Source organism: Podarcis bocagei (genome assembly GCF_964188305.1).
Source record: "Podarcis bocagei genome assembly, chromosome: 4".
NCBI lineage: Eukaryota > Metazoa > Chordata > Lepidosauria > Squamata > Lacertidae > Podarcis > Podarcis bocagei.
The window spans coordinates 48,436,768-48,451,275 of record NC_138128.1 but is presented as its reverse complement, the minus strand read 5'-3'; the positions used below and the strand labels follow the sequence as shown (position 1 = coordinate 48,451,275).

The window sequence follows — 14,508 nt, the reverse complement described above, 5'->3', positions numbered from 1 at the left end:
CGGATCAGGTGATGATGTAGAGGAATTTGTAAAGATTGGATCCTCAGGAACCTCTAATGACATACTTGAACATCAGCATACATTATATTAAAAAAGCACCATGCAGATCCCTTCCCTCTAATCAACTGATTAGTGAGCAACAAGTCAGTTAATGCATTTAGGTAGATTCCAAAGACAGATGAATTGAAAATTAGATTTGGAACTGAAATTTTAAATCTGCTTGACAGTATAACATGACAGCTTATTGATGGATAGATTTTATTTTAACATCTATATCTTGTTCAGCTATTTAAAAGCAGGCTCTTGAAGGCTCATAAATAAAATAAAACAAATGAACAAATTGCTGGTTATTCAGTTAGTTTCTTTGGAGCTAAGAAAATGTCTATAACATTGGAAAACAGGGCTAATGCACATCTTTTTTACATTGAAAGGCAACATTTCAGAGAACAGAAAGCTTTCATTGAAAGAGCAGCACTCCTCTAGAAAGAAAGATTCAGTGTGAAATTGTGATCAGTCTCCTTCTCTTAGCAAAACACAGTGAAAACTGTTCTGCCTACCACTTTAAAAGAGCTGACCATTTTAATCCTTGTCTTCCACCAAAGATCACTAAAATGAAATAGCTTCATGGTGGAGTGAGCACACCCACCCCACGCTCTTTTAGATCAACCCTACTGAAAATATGCTAAAATGGTATTATAGCATATCATTGGAAGTGACTTTAAATATTTTATTTAATCTGGTGGTTTTGGTTATCACTTAATAAATTGCAATTCTTCACTTTAGCAAAAGACCCCATAATTAAGAATATGCAAATTTGTCTATATCTGTTGCTTACCACTTTCCCATTTCCCAAAATTAATTTCGTAATTTGATTCTGTGTGTGACTCCCCACCCCAAAAAAATGCCTTTCAGCAAAAATACATATTCAAACGTACATTTCCCCTCAAAATAAGTAGTTAAATATGTATGCTGATGCATTTAACTTTTCCCATCCCCAACACAGCATTGCAACATTCAGTGAAGAACAAAATCTGATGGCTATTGAAGTTCTGATCTGCACATTCACCCGAGAGGTGCTGATCAGGTCATTTTGCATAGGAACTTGGAAAGATCAATTTTCTCCAGCATCCCTAGCCATAATGGGAAACCAAATGCTTGAAGAAATGAAGTTTGAACTTTCAGTTTAAAGTTCATTGTCTTCTTTCAAAGCCCCAAGACCACCACTCCCACCATGAGTGATAGAAGCTAAAGGGCACTATTCATTAATAACTCCACATTGTGACTACTGCAAAGCTGTATTATTATTTGAATGAAAGCCATAATGCCTCATTTTGTACAGAGAGGCACAAGTGTCCATCTGCAAGATTATTTTGATTAACACACACAGGGTGTTTAGATGTCAGTTCCTGAAAGCTCTTCTCCCTTCAATTTTCTCCATTAACAGCTTCAGAAGCTGGAGCAGGTCAGTCCATTAGAAGAAGCACAACTCAGTGCAATGTATATTGCAGACAGCAGTGTTATAATTGTAAGTACCAACAGAAATTCTATTTATACACTGTGGCAAAACAGGATTTTTCAAAGAGCAATGGCATAGTTGATATATAGATGGGATGTGTGGCTGTTCTATTGCATATTGTCTGTTAACTCTTGCTTTTTTTTCTAATGCCACTCAGTTAAGGTTGCAATCCTGTGCACATCCGCCAGGAAATCATCTCCATTAAACATAGAGGGACTAACTCCTGTTTTAATGCAATTTTAACTTTTTGTAAGCCGCCCTAGGAAACTCTTGAAAGGAAGTGTATAAATCAAATAAATTAATAACAAATAATAATAGAATATGCTGGTTGTGGAATTTCTCTTCCTTATCTGGAATTAGCTTTAATTGTCATTTGTTTAATATGCAATTGTTCTTCAATGCTGTTCAACAGCCTTTTCACCCTTTCAGATCAGGAATATAAGGCATAACTGTGTTAATAAGTAACAGTTAAATTTTTAAGGTACCTTTAAGCAAGTCACTATCATTTTTCTTTTTTTTAGAAATATTCTTAAGAAAGGGCTATAGCAAGTAGTAGAACATCTGATAATGTTATTCAGTGGAAGGAACCATGAAAGAGTCAGTTCAAAGCCTGCTATTAGAAGAAAACCTCCTCTGTTAAGGAATATGTTAAAGAAATTATTCTTACCACAAATGGACAATGGGCATTGATGTATGTTTCATGGCTACAAGTGCTCCACCCCAGTCAAGGAACCACACATTGTACTCTTCCTCAAAGATCTGCAATTATGTAAGATATAGCATGAATTGTAGAGTCCTTCCAAGACCCATGAAATAACTAGAAACATTATATATATATATATATATATATATATATAGGTTTTGGTGTCTTCGGGTGTCTTCCCGTGTAAGAGTTGGGGTGTCTAGGCGACGTTTCGACGAGGTCTCACTCGTCATCTTCAGGCTGGTGCTTTCGGCTTCTTGTTACTAGAACAGAGCAGGATCTCAGTGTTTGAGTTCCTATAAATACTGTTGAGGGGGTGTGGTGTATAGCCTCCAACGTTCTGGGCAGAGAGGAAGTTCCTAGGTTAATGTGCCTTTTCTTCTTTTGTTCATTAATTACTTGAGGGATATCTTGAGTGATTACTTGAGTGATATTCTGAGTACCACTTAGGAGGGTCATTAGGTGTGGATTAGTTGCTAAAGCTTTCGTGTCTTGACCTCTTGACCTTGTAAAGAGTTTTTCTGAGAAGATGGCTGTACTGCACTTAGTTGTGCTCTGGCTTGGCTTCGTGTATAGGGGCGAGCTGTGGTTTTGTGCCCTGTGCCAGCCAGATCTGTGTAGGGATTGCAGGGGGGTGCAGCATCCGGAGGTGCCACTATGGTTTGGCTACTGGATGGTGTCTGTAATTTATCTGTGGAGAGGGTCTGGGTTTGGGTCTGGTGTGGTTGATTGGAGATGGCGTTCTGTGTGCCTCTGGTTCTGGTGTCGGTTTTTGTGGGGAGGGCTAATTTCCAGATGTCTGGCAGGCGGGACGTGTCGTCACGCTTGTTCATGTTGTGAGGGTGTTTCTCTATCTCGATGGCTTCCATGATTATTCTCTTGTGGTGATGTTCCATGTTAAAGAGCAATTTGGAATCTGCAAAATTAATTTCGTGTCCTGTTTCTTTCATGTGTTGGTAAAGAGAGGAAGTTTTTTCTTCTTTTTTGACGGCATTCTTGTGTTCTGCGATACGTGCATTTATTCGTCTGTTTGTTTGTCCAATGTACGTGGCTGGGCAGACTTTGCAGGGTATTTCATAGACCCCTTGGTTTTCTAACTGGATTTTATCTTTTGGGTTTCTGAGGATATTGGCTATTTTTTGGTTGGTGCAAAAGGCTGTTTTGATATTGTGTTTATGGAGGATTTTGCTAATTTTATCTGTAGTGCCCTTGATATAAGGAAGGAGGGCCATGCCATTGTTTTCTTCTGTGTCTTGGTTTTTGGGGGGTGTTTCTTTTTGGATTAGCTTCGTAACCCTGTTTTGCTGGTATCCGTTGGCGATTAACACATTTGAGAGATTCTGTAACTCAGTTGTCAAGTGGTCTTTGTCAGCCAGGCGTTTGGTTCTGGAGATGAGAGTCTTGGCTACGGAGTTTATTTGTGCAGGGTGGTGGTGTGATTGTGCATGTAAGTAGCGGTTGGTGTGTGTTTTTTTCCGGTAGATAGTGTGTCCTAGGGAGCCATCAGGTTTTTTGTAGATTAGGACGTCAAGGAAGGGAAGTTGGTTGTTGGCTTCTATTTCCATAGTGAATTGTATTTTGGGGTGTAGGCTGTTGAGATGTGTGAGGAAGCTATCTAGTTTTTCCTTCCCGTGTGGCCAAATTACAAAGGTGTCGTCAACATATCTGAGCCAAAGTTTGGGTTTGTGTTCTGACTTGTCTAAAGCATTGGTTTCAAAGTGTTCCATGTACAGATTTGCGATGACCGGTGAGAGGGGTGATCCCATAGGTGCTCCTTCTATCTGTTTGTATCTTTGTCCATTGTGGATGAAGTACGTGTTGGTTAGGCAGTGGTTGGTCAGGTCCAGGATGTATTCGGGGGGATTGTATTTGTTTTGAATGGCTGTCAAGGCTTCATTAATGGGCACTTGTGTGAAGAGAGATACAACATCGAAGCTCACAAGTAGGTCATCGGGATGTAGGTTTTGCTTCTTTATTGTTTCTATGAACTGGAAGGAGTTTGTAACGTGTGAAGCGATAGATTCTGCATAGGGCTGAAGTTGCTTAGCGAGAAATTTAGCGAGATTTTGTAGAGGTGAGCCTATGGAGCTGACTATTGGTCTGAGTGGTGTTCCTTCTTTGTGTATCTTGGGGAGACCGTAGAGTTTGGGGCATCTGGATGATTTTTCTCTGGGGATGATTCTTAGCTGGATTTCTTCACTGATAGGAGAGGCTTTTATTTTGGATTTGGTGGTTTTTTCCAGATAGGTGGTGGGAAAATAAAAGCCTCTCCTATCAGTGAAGAAATCCAGCTAAGAATCATCCCCAGAGAAAAATCATCCAGATGCCCCAAACTCTACGGTCTCCCCAAGATACACAAAGAAGGAACACCACTCAGACCAATAGTCAGCTCCATAGGCTCACCTCTACAAAATCTCGCTAAATTTCTCGCTAAGCAACTTCAGCCCTATGCAGAATCTATCGCTTCACACGTTACAAACTCCTTCCAGTTCATAGAAACAATAAAGAAGCAAAACCTACATCCCGATGACCTACTTGTGAGCTTCGATGTTGTATCTCTCTTCACACAAGTGCCCATTAATGAAGCCTTGACAGCCATTCAAAACAAATACAATCCCCCCGAATACATCCTGGACCTGACCAACCACTGCCTAACCAACACGTACTTCATCCACAATGGACAAAGATACAAACAGATAGAAGGAGCACCTATGGGATCACCCCTCTCACCGGTCATCGCAAATCTGTACATGGAACACTTTGAAACCAATGCTTTAGACAAGTCAGAACACAAACCCAAACTTTGGCTCAGATATGTTGACGACACCTTTGTAATTTGGCCACACGGGAAGGAAAAACTAGATAGCTTCCTCACACATCTCAACAGCCTACACCCCAAAATACAATTCACTATGGAAATAGAAGCCAACAACCAACTTCCCTTCCTTGACGTCCTAATCTACAAAAAACCTGATGGCTCCCTAGGACACACTATCTACCGGAAAAAAACACACACCAACCGCTACTTACATGCACAATCACACCACCACCCTGCACAAATAAACTCCGTAGCCAAGACTCTCATCTCCAGAACCAAACGCCTGGCTGACAAAGACCACTTGACAACTGAGTTACAGTATCTCTCAAATGTGTTAATCGCCAACGGATACCAGCAAAACAGGGTTACGAAGCTAATCCAAAAAGAAACACCCCCCAAAAACCAAGACACAGAAGAAAACAATGGCATGGCCCTCCTTCCTTATATCAAGGGCACTACAGATAAAATTAGCAAAATCCTCCATAAACACAATATCAAAACAGCCTTTTGCACCAACCAAAAAATAGCCAATATCCTCAGAAACCCAAAAGATAAAATCCAGTTAGAAAACCAAGGGGTCTATGAAATACCCTGCAAAGTCTGCCCAGCCACGTACATTGGACAAACAAACAGACGAATAAATGCACGTATCGCAGAACACAAGAATGCCGTCAAAAAAGAAGAAAAAACTTCCTCTCTTTACCAACACATGAAAGAAACAGGACACGAAATTAATTTTGCAGATTCCAAATTGCTCTTTAACATGGAACATCACCACAAGAGAATAATCATGGAAGCCATCGAGATAGAGAAACACCCTCACAACATGAACAAGCGTGACGACACGTCCCGCCTGCCAGACATCTGGAAATTAGCCCTCCCCACAAAAACCGACACCAGAACCAGAGGCACACAGAACGCCATCTCCAATCAACCACACCAGACCCAAACCCAGACCCTCTCCACAGATAAATTACAGACACCATCCAGTAGCCAAACCATAGTGGCACCTCCGGATGCTGCACCCCCCTGCAATCCCTACACAGATCTGGCTGGCACAGGGCACAAAACCACAGCTCGCCCCTATACACGAAGCCAAGCCAGAGCACAACTAAGTGCAGTACAGCCATCTTCTCAGAAAAACTCTTTACAAGGTCAAGAGGTCAAGACACGAAAGCTTTAGCAACTAATCCACACCTAATGACCCTCCTAAGTGGTACTCAGAATATCACTCAAGTAATCACTCAAGATATCCCTCAAGTAATTAATGAACAAAAGAAGAAAAGGCACATTAACCTAGGAACTTCCTCTCTGCCCAGAACGTTGGAGGCTATACACCACACCCCCTCAACAGTATTTATAGGAACTCAAACACTGAGATCCTGCTCTGTTCTAGTAACAAGAAGCCGAAAGCACCAGCCTGAAGATGACGAGTGAGACCTCGTCGAAACGTCGCCTAGACACCCCAACTCTTACACGGGAAGACACCCGAAGACACCAAAACCTACATTCCTGTACCCGTGAAAATCTACGAAAGCAATATATATATATATATATATATATATATATTTGCAGAAAATTCAGATGTTCCTTAAACCTCTATAGGAATTACCTGTCTCCAGGAGTTTCCTCCATCTGAAGAAACAAACATGCCAACATCTGTGTATGATAATTCTGGACCCACATTGCCTGAAATACAAGCAGACACATATATAATAAGCTCCTGTGTGGTTAGAGGGGAATCACACTTTTCCCTCAGCAAATCAACTGCAGAAAGCAGTACTCCCCTGCCCTTAATCCAGAGATTATAGGAAACGACTGTGGAGCAGGTGGAAGGAGTGAGTGAAAAGCCATAAAACATGGAATGAACTAACTGAAAACCATGGCTCAGTGGATTTGTGTTTATGCTGAGTCATGCTGAGGTTTATTTGCAATGAATTAAATTATAAAAGGGTGTGTTCCATTTAATAAGGTTGTTTTTTAAAAACAACAACAACATGTAATTGTTATGGTTATACATACAGCCATAAATAAAGGTAAAGGTAAAGGTACCCCTGCCCGTACGGGCCAGTCTTCACAGACTCTAGGGTTGTGCGCTCATCTCACTCTAGAGGCCGGGAGCCAGCGCTGTCCGGAGACACTTCCGGGTCACGTGGCCAGCGTGACGAAGCTGCTCTGGCGAACCAGCACCAGAGCAGCACACGGAAACGCCGTTTACCTTCCCGCTACAAAGCGGTACCTATTTATCTACTTGCACTTAAGGGTGCTTTCGAACTGCTAGGTGGGCAGGAGCTGGGACCGAACGACAGGAGCTCACCCCACCATGGGGATTCGAACCGCTAACCATGCGATCGGCAAGTCCTAGGCGCTGAGGTTTTACCCACAGTGCCACCCACAGCGCAGGCACGCAAACAGGACCCCGTTAAATCCTTTAAAAACAATCTGATGCTTTAGCCAATTAATTTGCATTTAACTTGAACACGTCATGAAATTGAAGGAATTGGATGAGGGAGAGTGATTCCCCCTCCATTTACCTCTTTATATTTCTAAACAAACTCAGAAGGTAATAAGAAGCAAATACAACCAACAGAATCCCCCCTAACTCAACTGAAGCAAAGTTTACCATATCCCTTCATGGTGTATCTGATTCTACACTGAATTTTTCCATGTCTTAGTTAACAAATGAGGAACCTGTGGCTCAGCAGACCTTGTGGACTACAGCTGTCACCATCCCTGACAATTGGCAACGCAGATTGAGTCACAGGTTCCCTAACCCTGAGCCGGAGGAGTAACTAATGCAAAACAGACACGACATTAAAATGGGCAGGGAAGATATGAGAGGCGCTGGCTCTAATTCTGCTCCTTTGGGGCAGTTCCCCATCTCTGCACTTGCTCAACAAAACTATCTATGAGCCACATAACACCCAGGCACAACATAGGCTGCCACCTTTTCCCTGGGAATTTACTAACATAACAGACCTAACAGCAATGTTGAAATTCAGACCCCAATTTCCCTTCTCAGCTGTCGCATGCCACATCCTGATTTTGTGCTACAATTCCACAACTACATATCCCTTCCCTGGAACTGTTTTGCATTTGGTGGAGTGCTACTTCTGTGTCTGCTGCAGCTTGGCAGATCATTCTAGGAGTACTCAAAAGAACCACTCAGAATTTCAACTCAAGAGATGTCAGACTTCTCCTCAATCCTTCTTTTGTTGAAGTGAGTTTAGTAAATCTGACATAAAATTCAGGACTAGATTCAGCTAACCCGGAAGCTAGTGCAAGGACTCCCACCCCTTCTTCCCCCACTTGCCTCCTCCGGCACGTCTCCCACGATGGAATTCAACCTGTTTGTCTGTATGTGGAGCACAGAATACTCAGGTTTTTCTCAAAGCCTACATCCAACAACTGGGTTTGAAAGCTCTACGATACACAATGACTTTCTGGTGAAATAACTGACACCGTGTCTTTATTTCCTATCATTCCATACCCTGCAGGGTGGCTAACTTTTAAAGCAGACATGAAGAAGTTCATCCTAATAAAAAGGAAGGTAAGCTGCTTGTTTTTTGTTTTTTTGTTTTTACTTTAAAGATAACAGGAAAGGAAGAGTCAGTCCCAAACTTCTGTGTAGCCTCAATAGGAGCACAATAAATATACACTAATGAAAATGTTAATTGAGCTCCTGACATTTAATGTTTGAAAATGAAGAATTAAAGCCCAGATGCAGCTTGACACATTCCTATCAGTGAGCGGAGGATGCAGCTTGCCAACTTGTAATGGCACTTATGTTGCTGAAAATAAAACCTGAGGCTTAAGGGTTGCGATTAATACAAAGTGCCACATGAAAGGTTGTCCTGTCATTGCCAGAGATACAGGAATGCATTGTTCTGCATATGATCATGTCGGTGCTGGGCACTCTCTGTGAGCGTGGGCATGTGGCATCTTCTTGCTTGAGCATGTGGAAAACAAGACAGTGAGGCTCAAACAAGGTCCAAGGAGGCTTTCAAGTCCAGGTGTGTATACAGCCCATAGAATCTTCCTGTGTGCAAAACCAACCATGCCACTGTTATTCTGTGTCATGGCAACGGAAGGTCAGAAACGGACAGTCTAGCTGACTCTTTTCCTTCTTCCTGTGATGGTTTTATGGACCCTTCTCTTGCAAAGCCCTCCAAATCTAGAGCACCTGTGTGCATACAGGTTGCACACACTGAAGTGTCCACAGTATGCATCACTCACACAAAAGTTCTGAATCAAAGACTGTATAAACAACAATATGTTGTTGTTATATAAATAAAACTTAAGGAAAGGGCCATAAAGCAATGGTAGAGCAACTGCTCTGAATGCAGAAGTCGCCAGGAATGTTCCTTGTCTGCAACCACAAAAGACACTGTCAGTCTGTGTGGACAAGGCTGAGCTACATGCATAAGGCAGCTTCCTATATTCCTAGGAGGCAGAATGGTTTTAGAGACAGAATGAAAGGAATATCTATGCCATGGTCTCTTGATAACACCAGATAAGGAAAAGTAACTCTTTCATAGAAAAAGTTTGTATTTGCATAGTGTTTCTCAAACTGTGGGCCAGGGCCCACAAGTGGCCCACTGTTTTGGTTTATGTTGGTCGCACTTTCTCCAGCTGCCTCCCAGCAGCCTCTTCTTTGTGTCATCTCCCCTCTTGCTTTTCTTCCAGGAGAAGTGATGGAGGAGAGGGAGGCAGAAGCAAAAGAGGTGGAGTGAGCAGCTAGAGCTGTGATGGCTAAACTTGGCCCTCCATCTGTTTTGGAACTACAATTCCCATCATCCCTGACCACCAGTCTTGTTAGCTAGGGATGATGGGAGTTGTAGTCCCAAAACAGCTGAGGGCCAAGTTTGGCCATCACTGGGCTAGAGCTATAATATCTTCAAGCATCCTATCTCCATGGCATTTTGTACCTGACTCCAGCCCCATCTTCTGCCATCGGGTGACTGGTGGTCTTCTCAAGTGGACCTTGGGAGTAGAAAACTGGGAAACCCCTGGCATAAAGTAACACTCATTGCAAACAACAGCATCCTATTTCCTATTTTCTGCTCACCACAATAGCATAAGTGGGTTCCCTTTTCCTCCCTTCTCATCCACTCCCTCTAGCTCCTTTCATGACTTCTTTTGAGAGCGGTCATTGCAGTTCAGTTAGCAGTTTGTTCAACTGTAGAGCCCACAGCAAATTTAAAACATGCCTTAACTCTATATAACATGCTATTATTTAGAGAGAAAATTATAGATGCATTAATAGGTAAAAATGATAGTGGATAAGAGCTGTCTGAAGTTCCTTCATTCTAGGTTTCATTTATATAGAGTGATTTCTCAATAAAATAACAGCGGCCAGCTCTCCCTGCAGGGATACCATTATACTTTCTTTCTAATTCCTAGAAATAGAAGCTAATCTATGTGAATATTTGATGGCTCAATATTTCACTGCTACAGGTTTCTAGATCTCACAATTTCAAGGAAATATTTGATAGGATCTCCTGAAAGTTGAGCAGTCAAGTCTAGTCTAGTTATGTCATATGCAAGAGGGCTTGAATTGAAAACGTCTCTCTCCTTGTGCTGGGCTGCTGATATAAGGAAGGATCTACAGCTAGCACATCCACAACACAGTCCATAACCTCCTAGCCTGAGAAGTCAGTAAGCAGTACAAGGCCAGGATGGCACTGGCTGAAATAAAGTTCCCCGATCCACTGCTGCCATTTGTAGGTCACCAGCCTACTGCCCCTCAATCTGTTTCCTGCCGGACTACCTACTGCTTTCCTGCCTAGCCCAAGGTTATTGTCTACCTTGAGCCCAAACATGGGTCATGTTATCAGCCAGCAGCCAGAGAAATCACAACAAGATTCTGTGATCAGGAATATGCCAACTTGCTGGCAAGTTTTGAAATTACAGAACACACCCCATGTTAGACAAACAAGCTATCTACAGTGACAACCATTCAGCAAGCTTTTTTGTTACCTTGGACAGCTCCCACTGAGCTAAGCATTGTGGGAACTCTACACAAGACTGGATGACTATGGCCATCTTGATGAGGTATCCTACTGTGAGCAGGAAGATGCAGACATAAAGGGGCTGTGATGGCTGTCACAATTAATTACCAGGGTTTGGGCACTGCTGGCATTTAACATTATAAGAAGCTGTCATTAGGATCCTGAGATCCGCTAAAGACAGGTTTCACCGGCAAGCAGAGGACATCAATGCACTAGTGGCAAAGTGTTCTCAGTTTCTTTTTTGATGGGGAAAACAGTCCATGAATTATGAGCAGCAGCTCTTAAGCCGCTGCCAGGCGTACCCACCACAACTAATTCTTTGGCAGCATCTTTGTGAAAGGTATAATACGCAGAAAGGCCCCCAAGAGTATTAAGCCCACATGCAAAGTTGCTGCCAGTCGCTCCAAGGCAGCCTGCCATGCAAGGCACATTGTCCCAACAGCCAACAGCCACTGTGAAAAGCTTGAATGAACCGTTGCCTAAGGGTAAGAGCAACCAACTATAGATTCAGCAGGGCATAAAATGGCATTGCTTCAAAGGAACTGTGTCACTGCCTACCAGCTAAAGATCTATTTGTGGCAATACTTTGTGACCACGTTCTGCAACTTCACAGCCATAAAGAAAGCAAGGCTGAGTGATGTTTGGAGCCACCATGGCAATTTAGACAGGAGCTAAATGGCACTGGGTTTTCATCCCATTTCAATATGCAAATATACACCATACATGTTTGTTCAAAGGCGTTTTCAATGATTTGTGCTTTCTCCTGGTGATACCCATCTCTTACTGGATTCTACCTCCGTGTTTTAATATGAGGCTGAGCTTTAGCGAGCTGTTGGAGGCAGCCAGGCTTATAGGCCAGGAGGCCAAACTGGCAGCAAATAACTGTGTTGGATTGGGTGTAAGGGTTACTGTGAAGCACAGCAGCATGGATCAATGCTATTTCACAGGCAATTGACTCTGACAGAGGAACAGCACAGTGATGGCATGAGAGCCCACCCAGGGAAGAAAAATGGAGAGATGGCAAGGCAGAGGGATAGAAAAATGATGGTGACAGTGCCCACACAGTAGCCACAACAGTCAGCTGTGTTGACACAAATTCAATGTAATTATAACTTAGCATGGAAGACGACTCTCCCCAAAAATTCACAAGTGGAAAGATCTGAGGTTTCCTTGGCTTTAAATGTAATGCTATTTAAATGTGATGCATATTTGATTTCTTTTGTACCTAATGCATTTTAATAGTTATTTCTTAGAGAAGCCAGGTGGTGGGCCCACGTTGTTCTTTACAGCATCAGTCGTATATGGACCATCTACACCAGGCACCCCCAAACTCTGTCCTCCAGATGTTTTAGGACTACAACTCCCATCATCCTTAGCTAACAGGACCAGTGGTCAGGGATGATGGGAATTGTAGTCCCAAAACATCTGGAGGGGCCAAGTTTGGGGATGCCTGATCTACACTGTAGTAACCAGTTGTAATGGAATTATTGGTTGGCAGACATCATAGTAGGATGTGGCTGTTGTGCACACCACAAATCAAGCAGTGTGGTGTAGTGGTTAAGGTGTTGGACTAGGACTTGGGAGGCCAAGGTTCAAATCCCCAGGATTCAAGTCACCAACTTTCAGTCTACCTCACAGGCTTGTTGTGAAAATAATGTGGAAAGAGGGAGAGCCATGTACACCACTTTGAACTCCTTGGAGGAAAGGTGGGGTATAAATGTAACAGCAACAGCACATACATGATCATATAGACAGGAACATTTACATGCATTATATGTTAAGTCATATATGTCTATTACAGGATAAACAGGACAGTGAAACAGTGCTATGACCATGACAGCACACTGGCTTTTAATCTACCCACACAAAACCATAGATGATTGCCCAGTCAACCCAAATGTCTACTTGGATGAATAAGATATATGCCTACAAATGCCAGGTTCTAGCTCTGTTGATTAGGGACAAAATCTAGGAAAAAAATTCCATTGCAGTGCATGCCCCGCAAAATCCAGGGAGCACATTCCTCATGAAGCACTTGACTAATGGCAGAGCTGCCCCCTAATGTTAACAGCAGCTCTGTGCTTGAAAAGAATAAGAGCAACAGAGTCCAGTCAATTCCTTTACCTGTAGCAACCAGAAGTCCAGGAACCGTCTCTTTGCTCGAGATGCTGCCTGAAGTATAGGGGTTTTCTGAGATTTGCAAATGCAAATGCAAGGAACAGAAGGGCTGGAAGGATGGAGAAAGAAGAAAGATAATTGTTGGTAGAGAAAAACTGAATACATGGGCTAAGCCAGCCACCTGGTATTACATTCATGTTTTCTTCTGTTTTCTGAGACTGTGCAAAGAGCCTGATGAAAGGGACTGGCGTCCATTCCCATTCTAAATTTCCATTTCTATTAATTGTTCTTGGTTTCAATGAATTATTACAAAAAGCAATGTTCGCCAGATACACTGCTGTACTCAAGCACCTGTTCTGGCATCCTCACAGATATCCTCACAGACAAGTGTGGCATGACAGATAACCTGTTTAATGAGGAAGAGGCAGCTGGAATTAGTCCCTAGGCACAGAGTTCTCAAAGCTCAGCATTTGATTAGTAGCATTTCAGAAAACTGCATGCTGCCCCCGCCCTTTCCCATGCAGCAAGCTGCATATGAACACAATCCAGAGTGGCAGTCTGCATGGGACATTTCATGACTGCACATGGATTGCGCTTTCCTGGACCAGGCTGTTAAAGCTATGAAGTTCCTTTCTCCAAATAGCTTATTATTTTGAGAATCTGAGTTCTGTGTAACAAAAGTTTCATTAGAATGTTCCATCGCAACACCCACGCCATACATTTAAAGCACCGTTATATTACTTCAGCAAACATCCTCAAATTGAGGCATCCCAAAGTTTACGTAACCAGAGGGTTGCGTAATGTAAAACAAGATTTTTAAAAAGTTGCTACAACTGAAAGCGTCAATGCCAGAAATTCAAAAGCGCAATACAGTTCACCCCTCCCAATAGGCCTTAGGTAAACAGGTGAGTCTTCACCTGACAATGAAAGGATATCAATGCCATGGTGAAATGCACCTCGGAGGTGAGGTTGTTCCACAGGCACAGGAAAGCTTCCCATTGTGTTTATTTATTATATACTATTTATTGTTGTATAATAAATATACACTAAGATTTGAATGGTTCCACTGATAATTCATGCTAAGGCCTAATAATAGAAATACAGAAAACAGAAAGAGCATCAAAATCACCAAAGAAAAGACATTCTGTCATTGTTGAAACCATGAAATTTCCTTTTTTCTGGAAATTTGCTGAACTCCAAGTCTGAACATCTTTCAGCTTTTCAAGTGGGATAACAGGTGGAGTTAAGTTATTCAAACCCTTTAGATTACACTTGGAACGGTTCAATTAGTTCTAGTCTGATTTTGAGTGGTTATTGCTATTATTTTACGTATAACTTAAAC

General features: G+C 42.3%; 1 protein-coding gene across 1 annotated transcript in view; it reads right to left on the bottom strand.

Annotated features, from left to right (window-relative positions):
- The window catches only part of SORCS3 (sortilin related VPS10 domain containing receptor 3), a 403,927-nt gene that overhangs the window by 71,470 nt on the left and 317,949 nt on the right, over positions 1 to 14,508 (bottom strand). The window contains exons 11-13 of the mRNA XM_081191998.1: positions 13,173 to 13,275; positions 6,650 to 6,726; positions 2,184 to 2,275 (exon numbers count right to left, since the gene is read on the bottom strand). Coding sequence (XP_081048124.1) covers positions 2,184 to 2,275; positions 6,650 to 6,726; positions 13,173 to 13,275 — 272 coding nt within the window. The remainder of the gene's footprint in view (positions 1 to 2,183; positions 2,276 to 6,649; positions 6,727 to 13,172; positions 13,276 to 14,508) is intronic.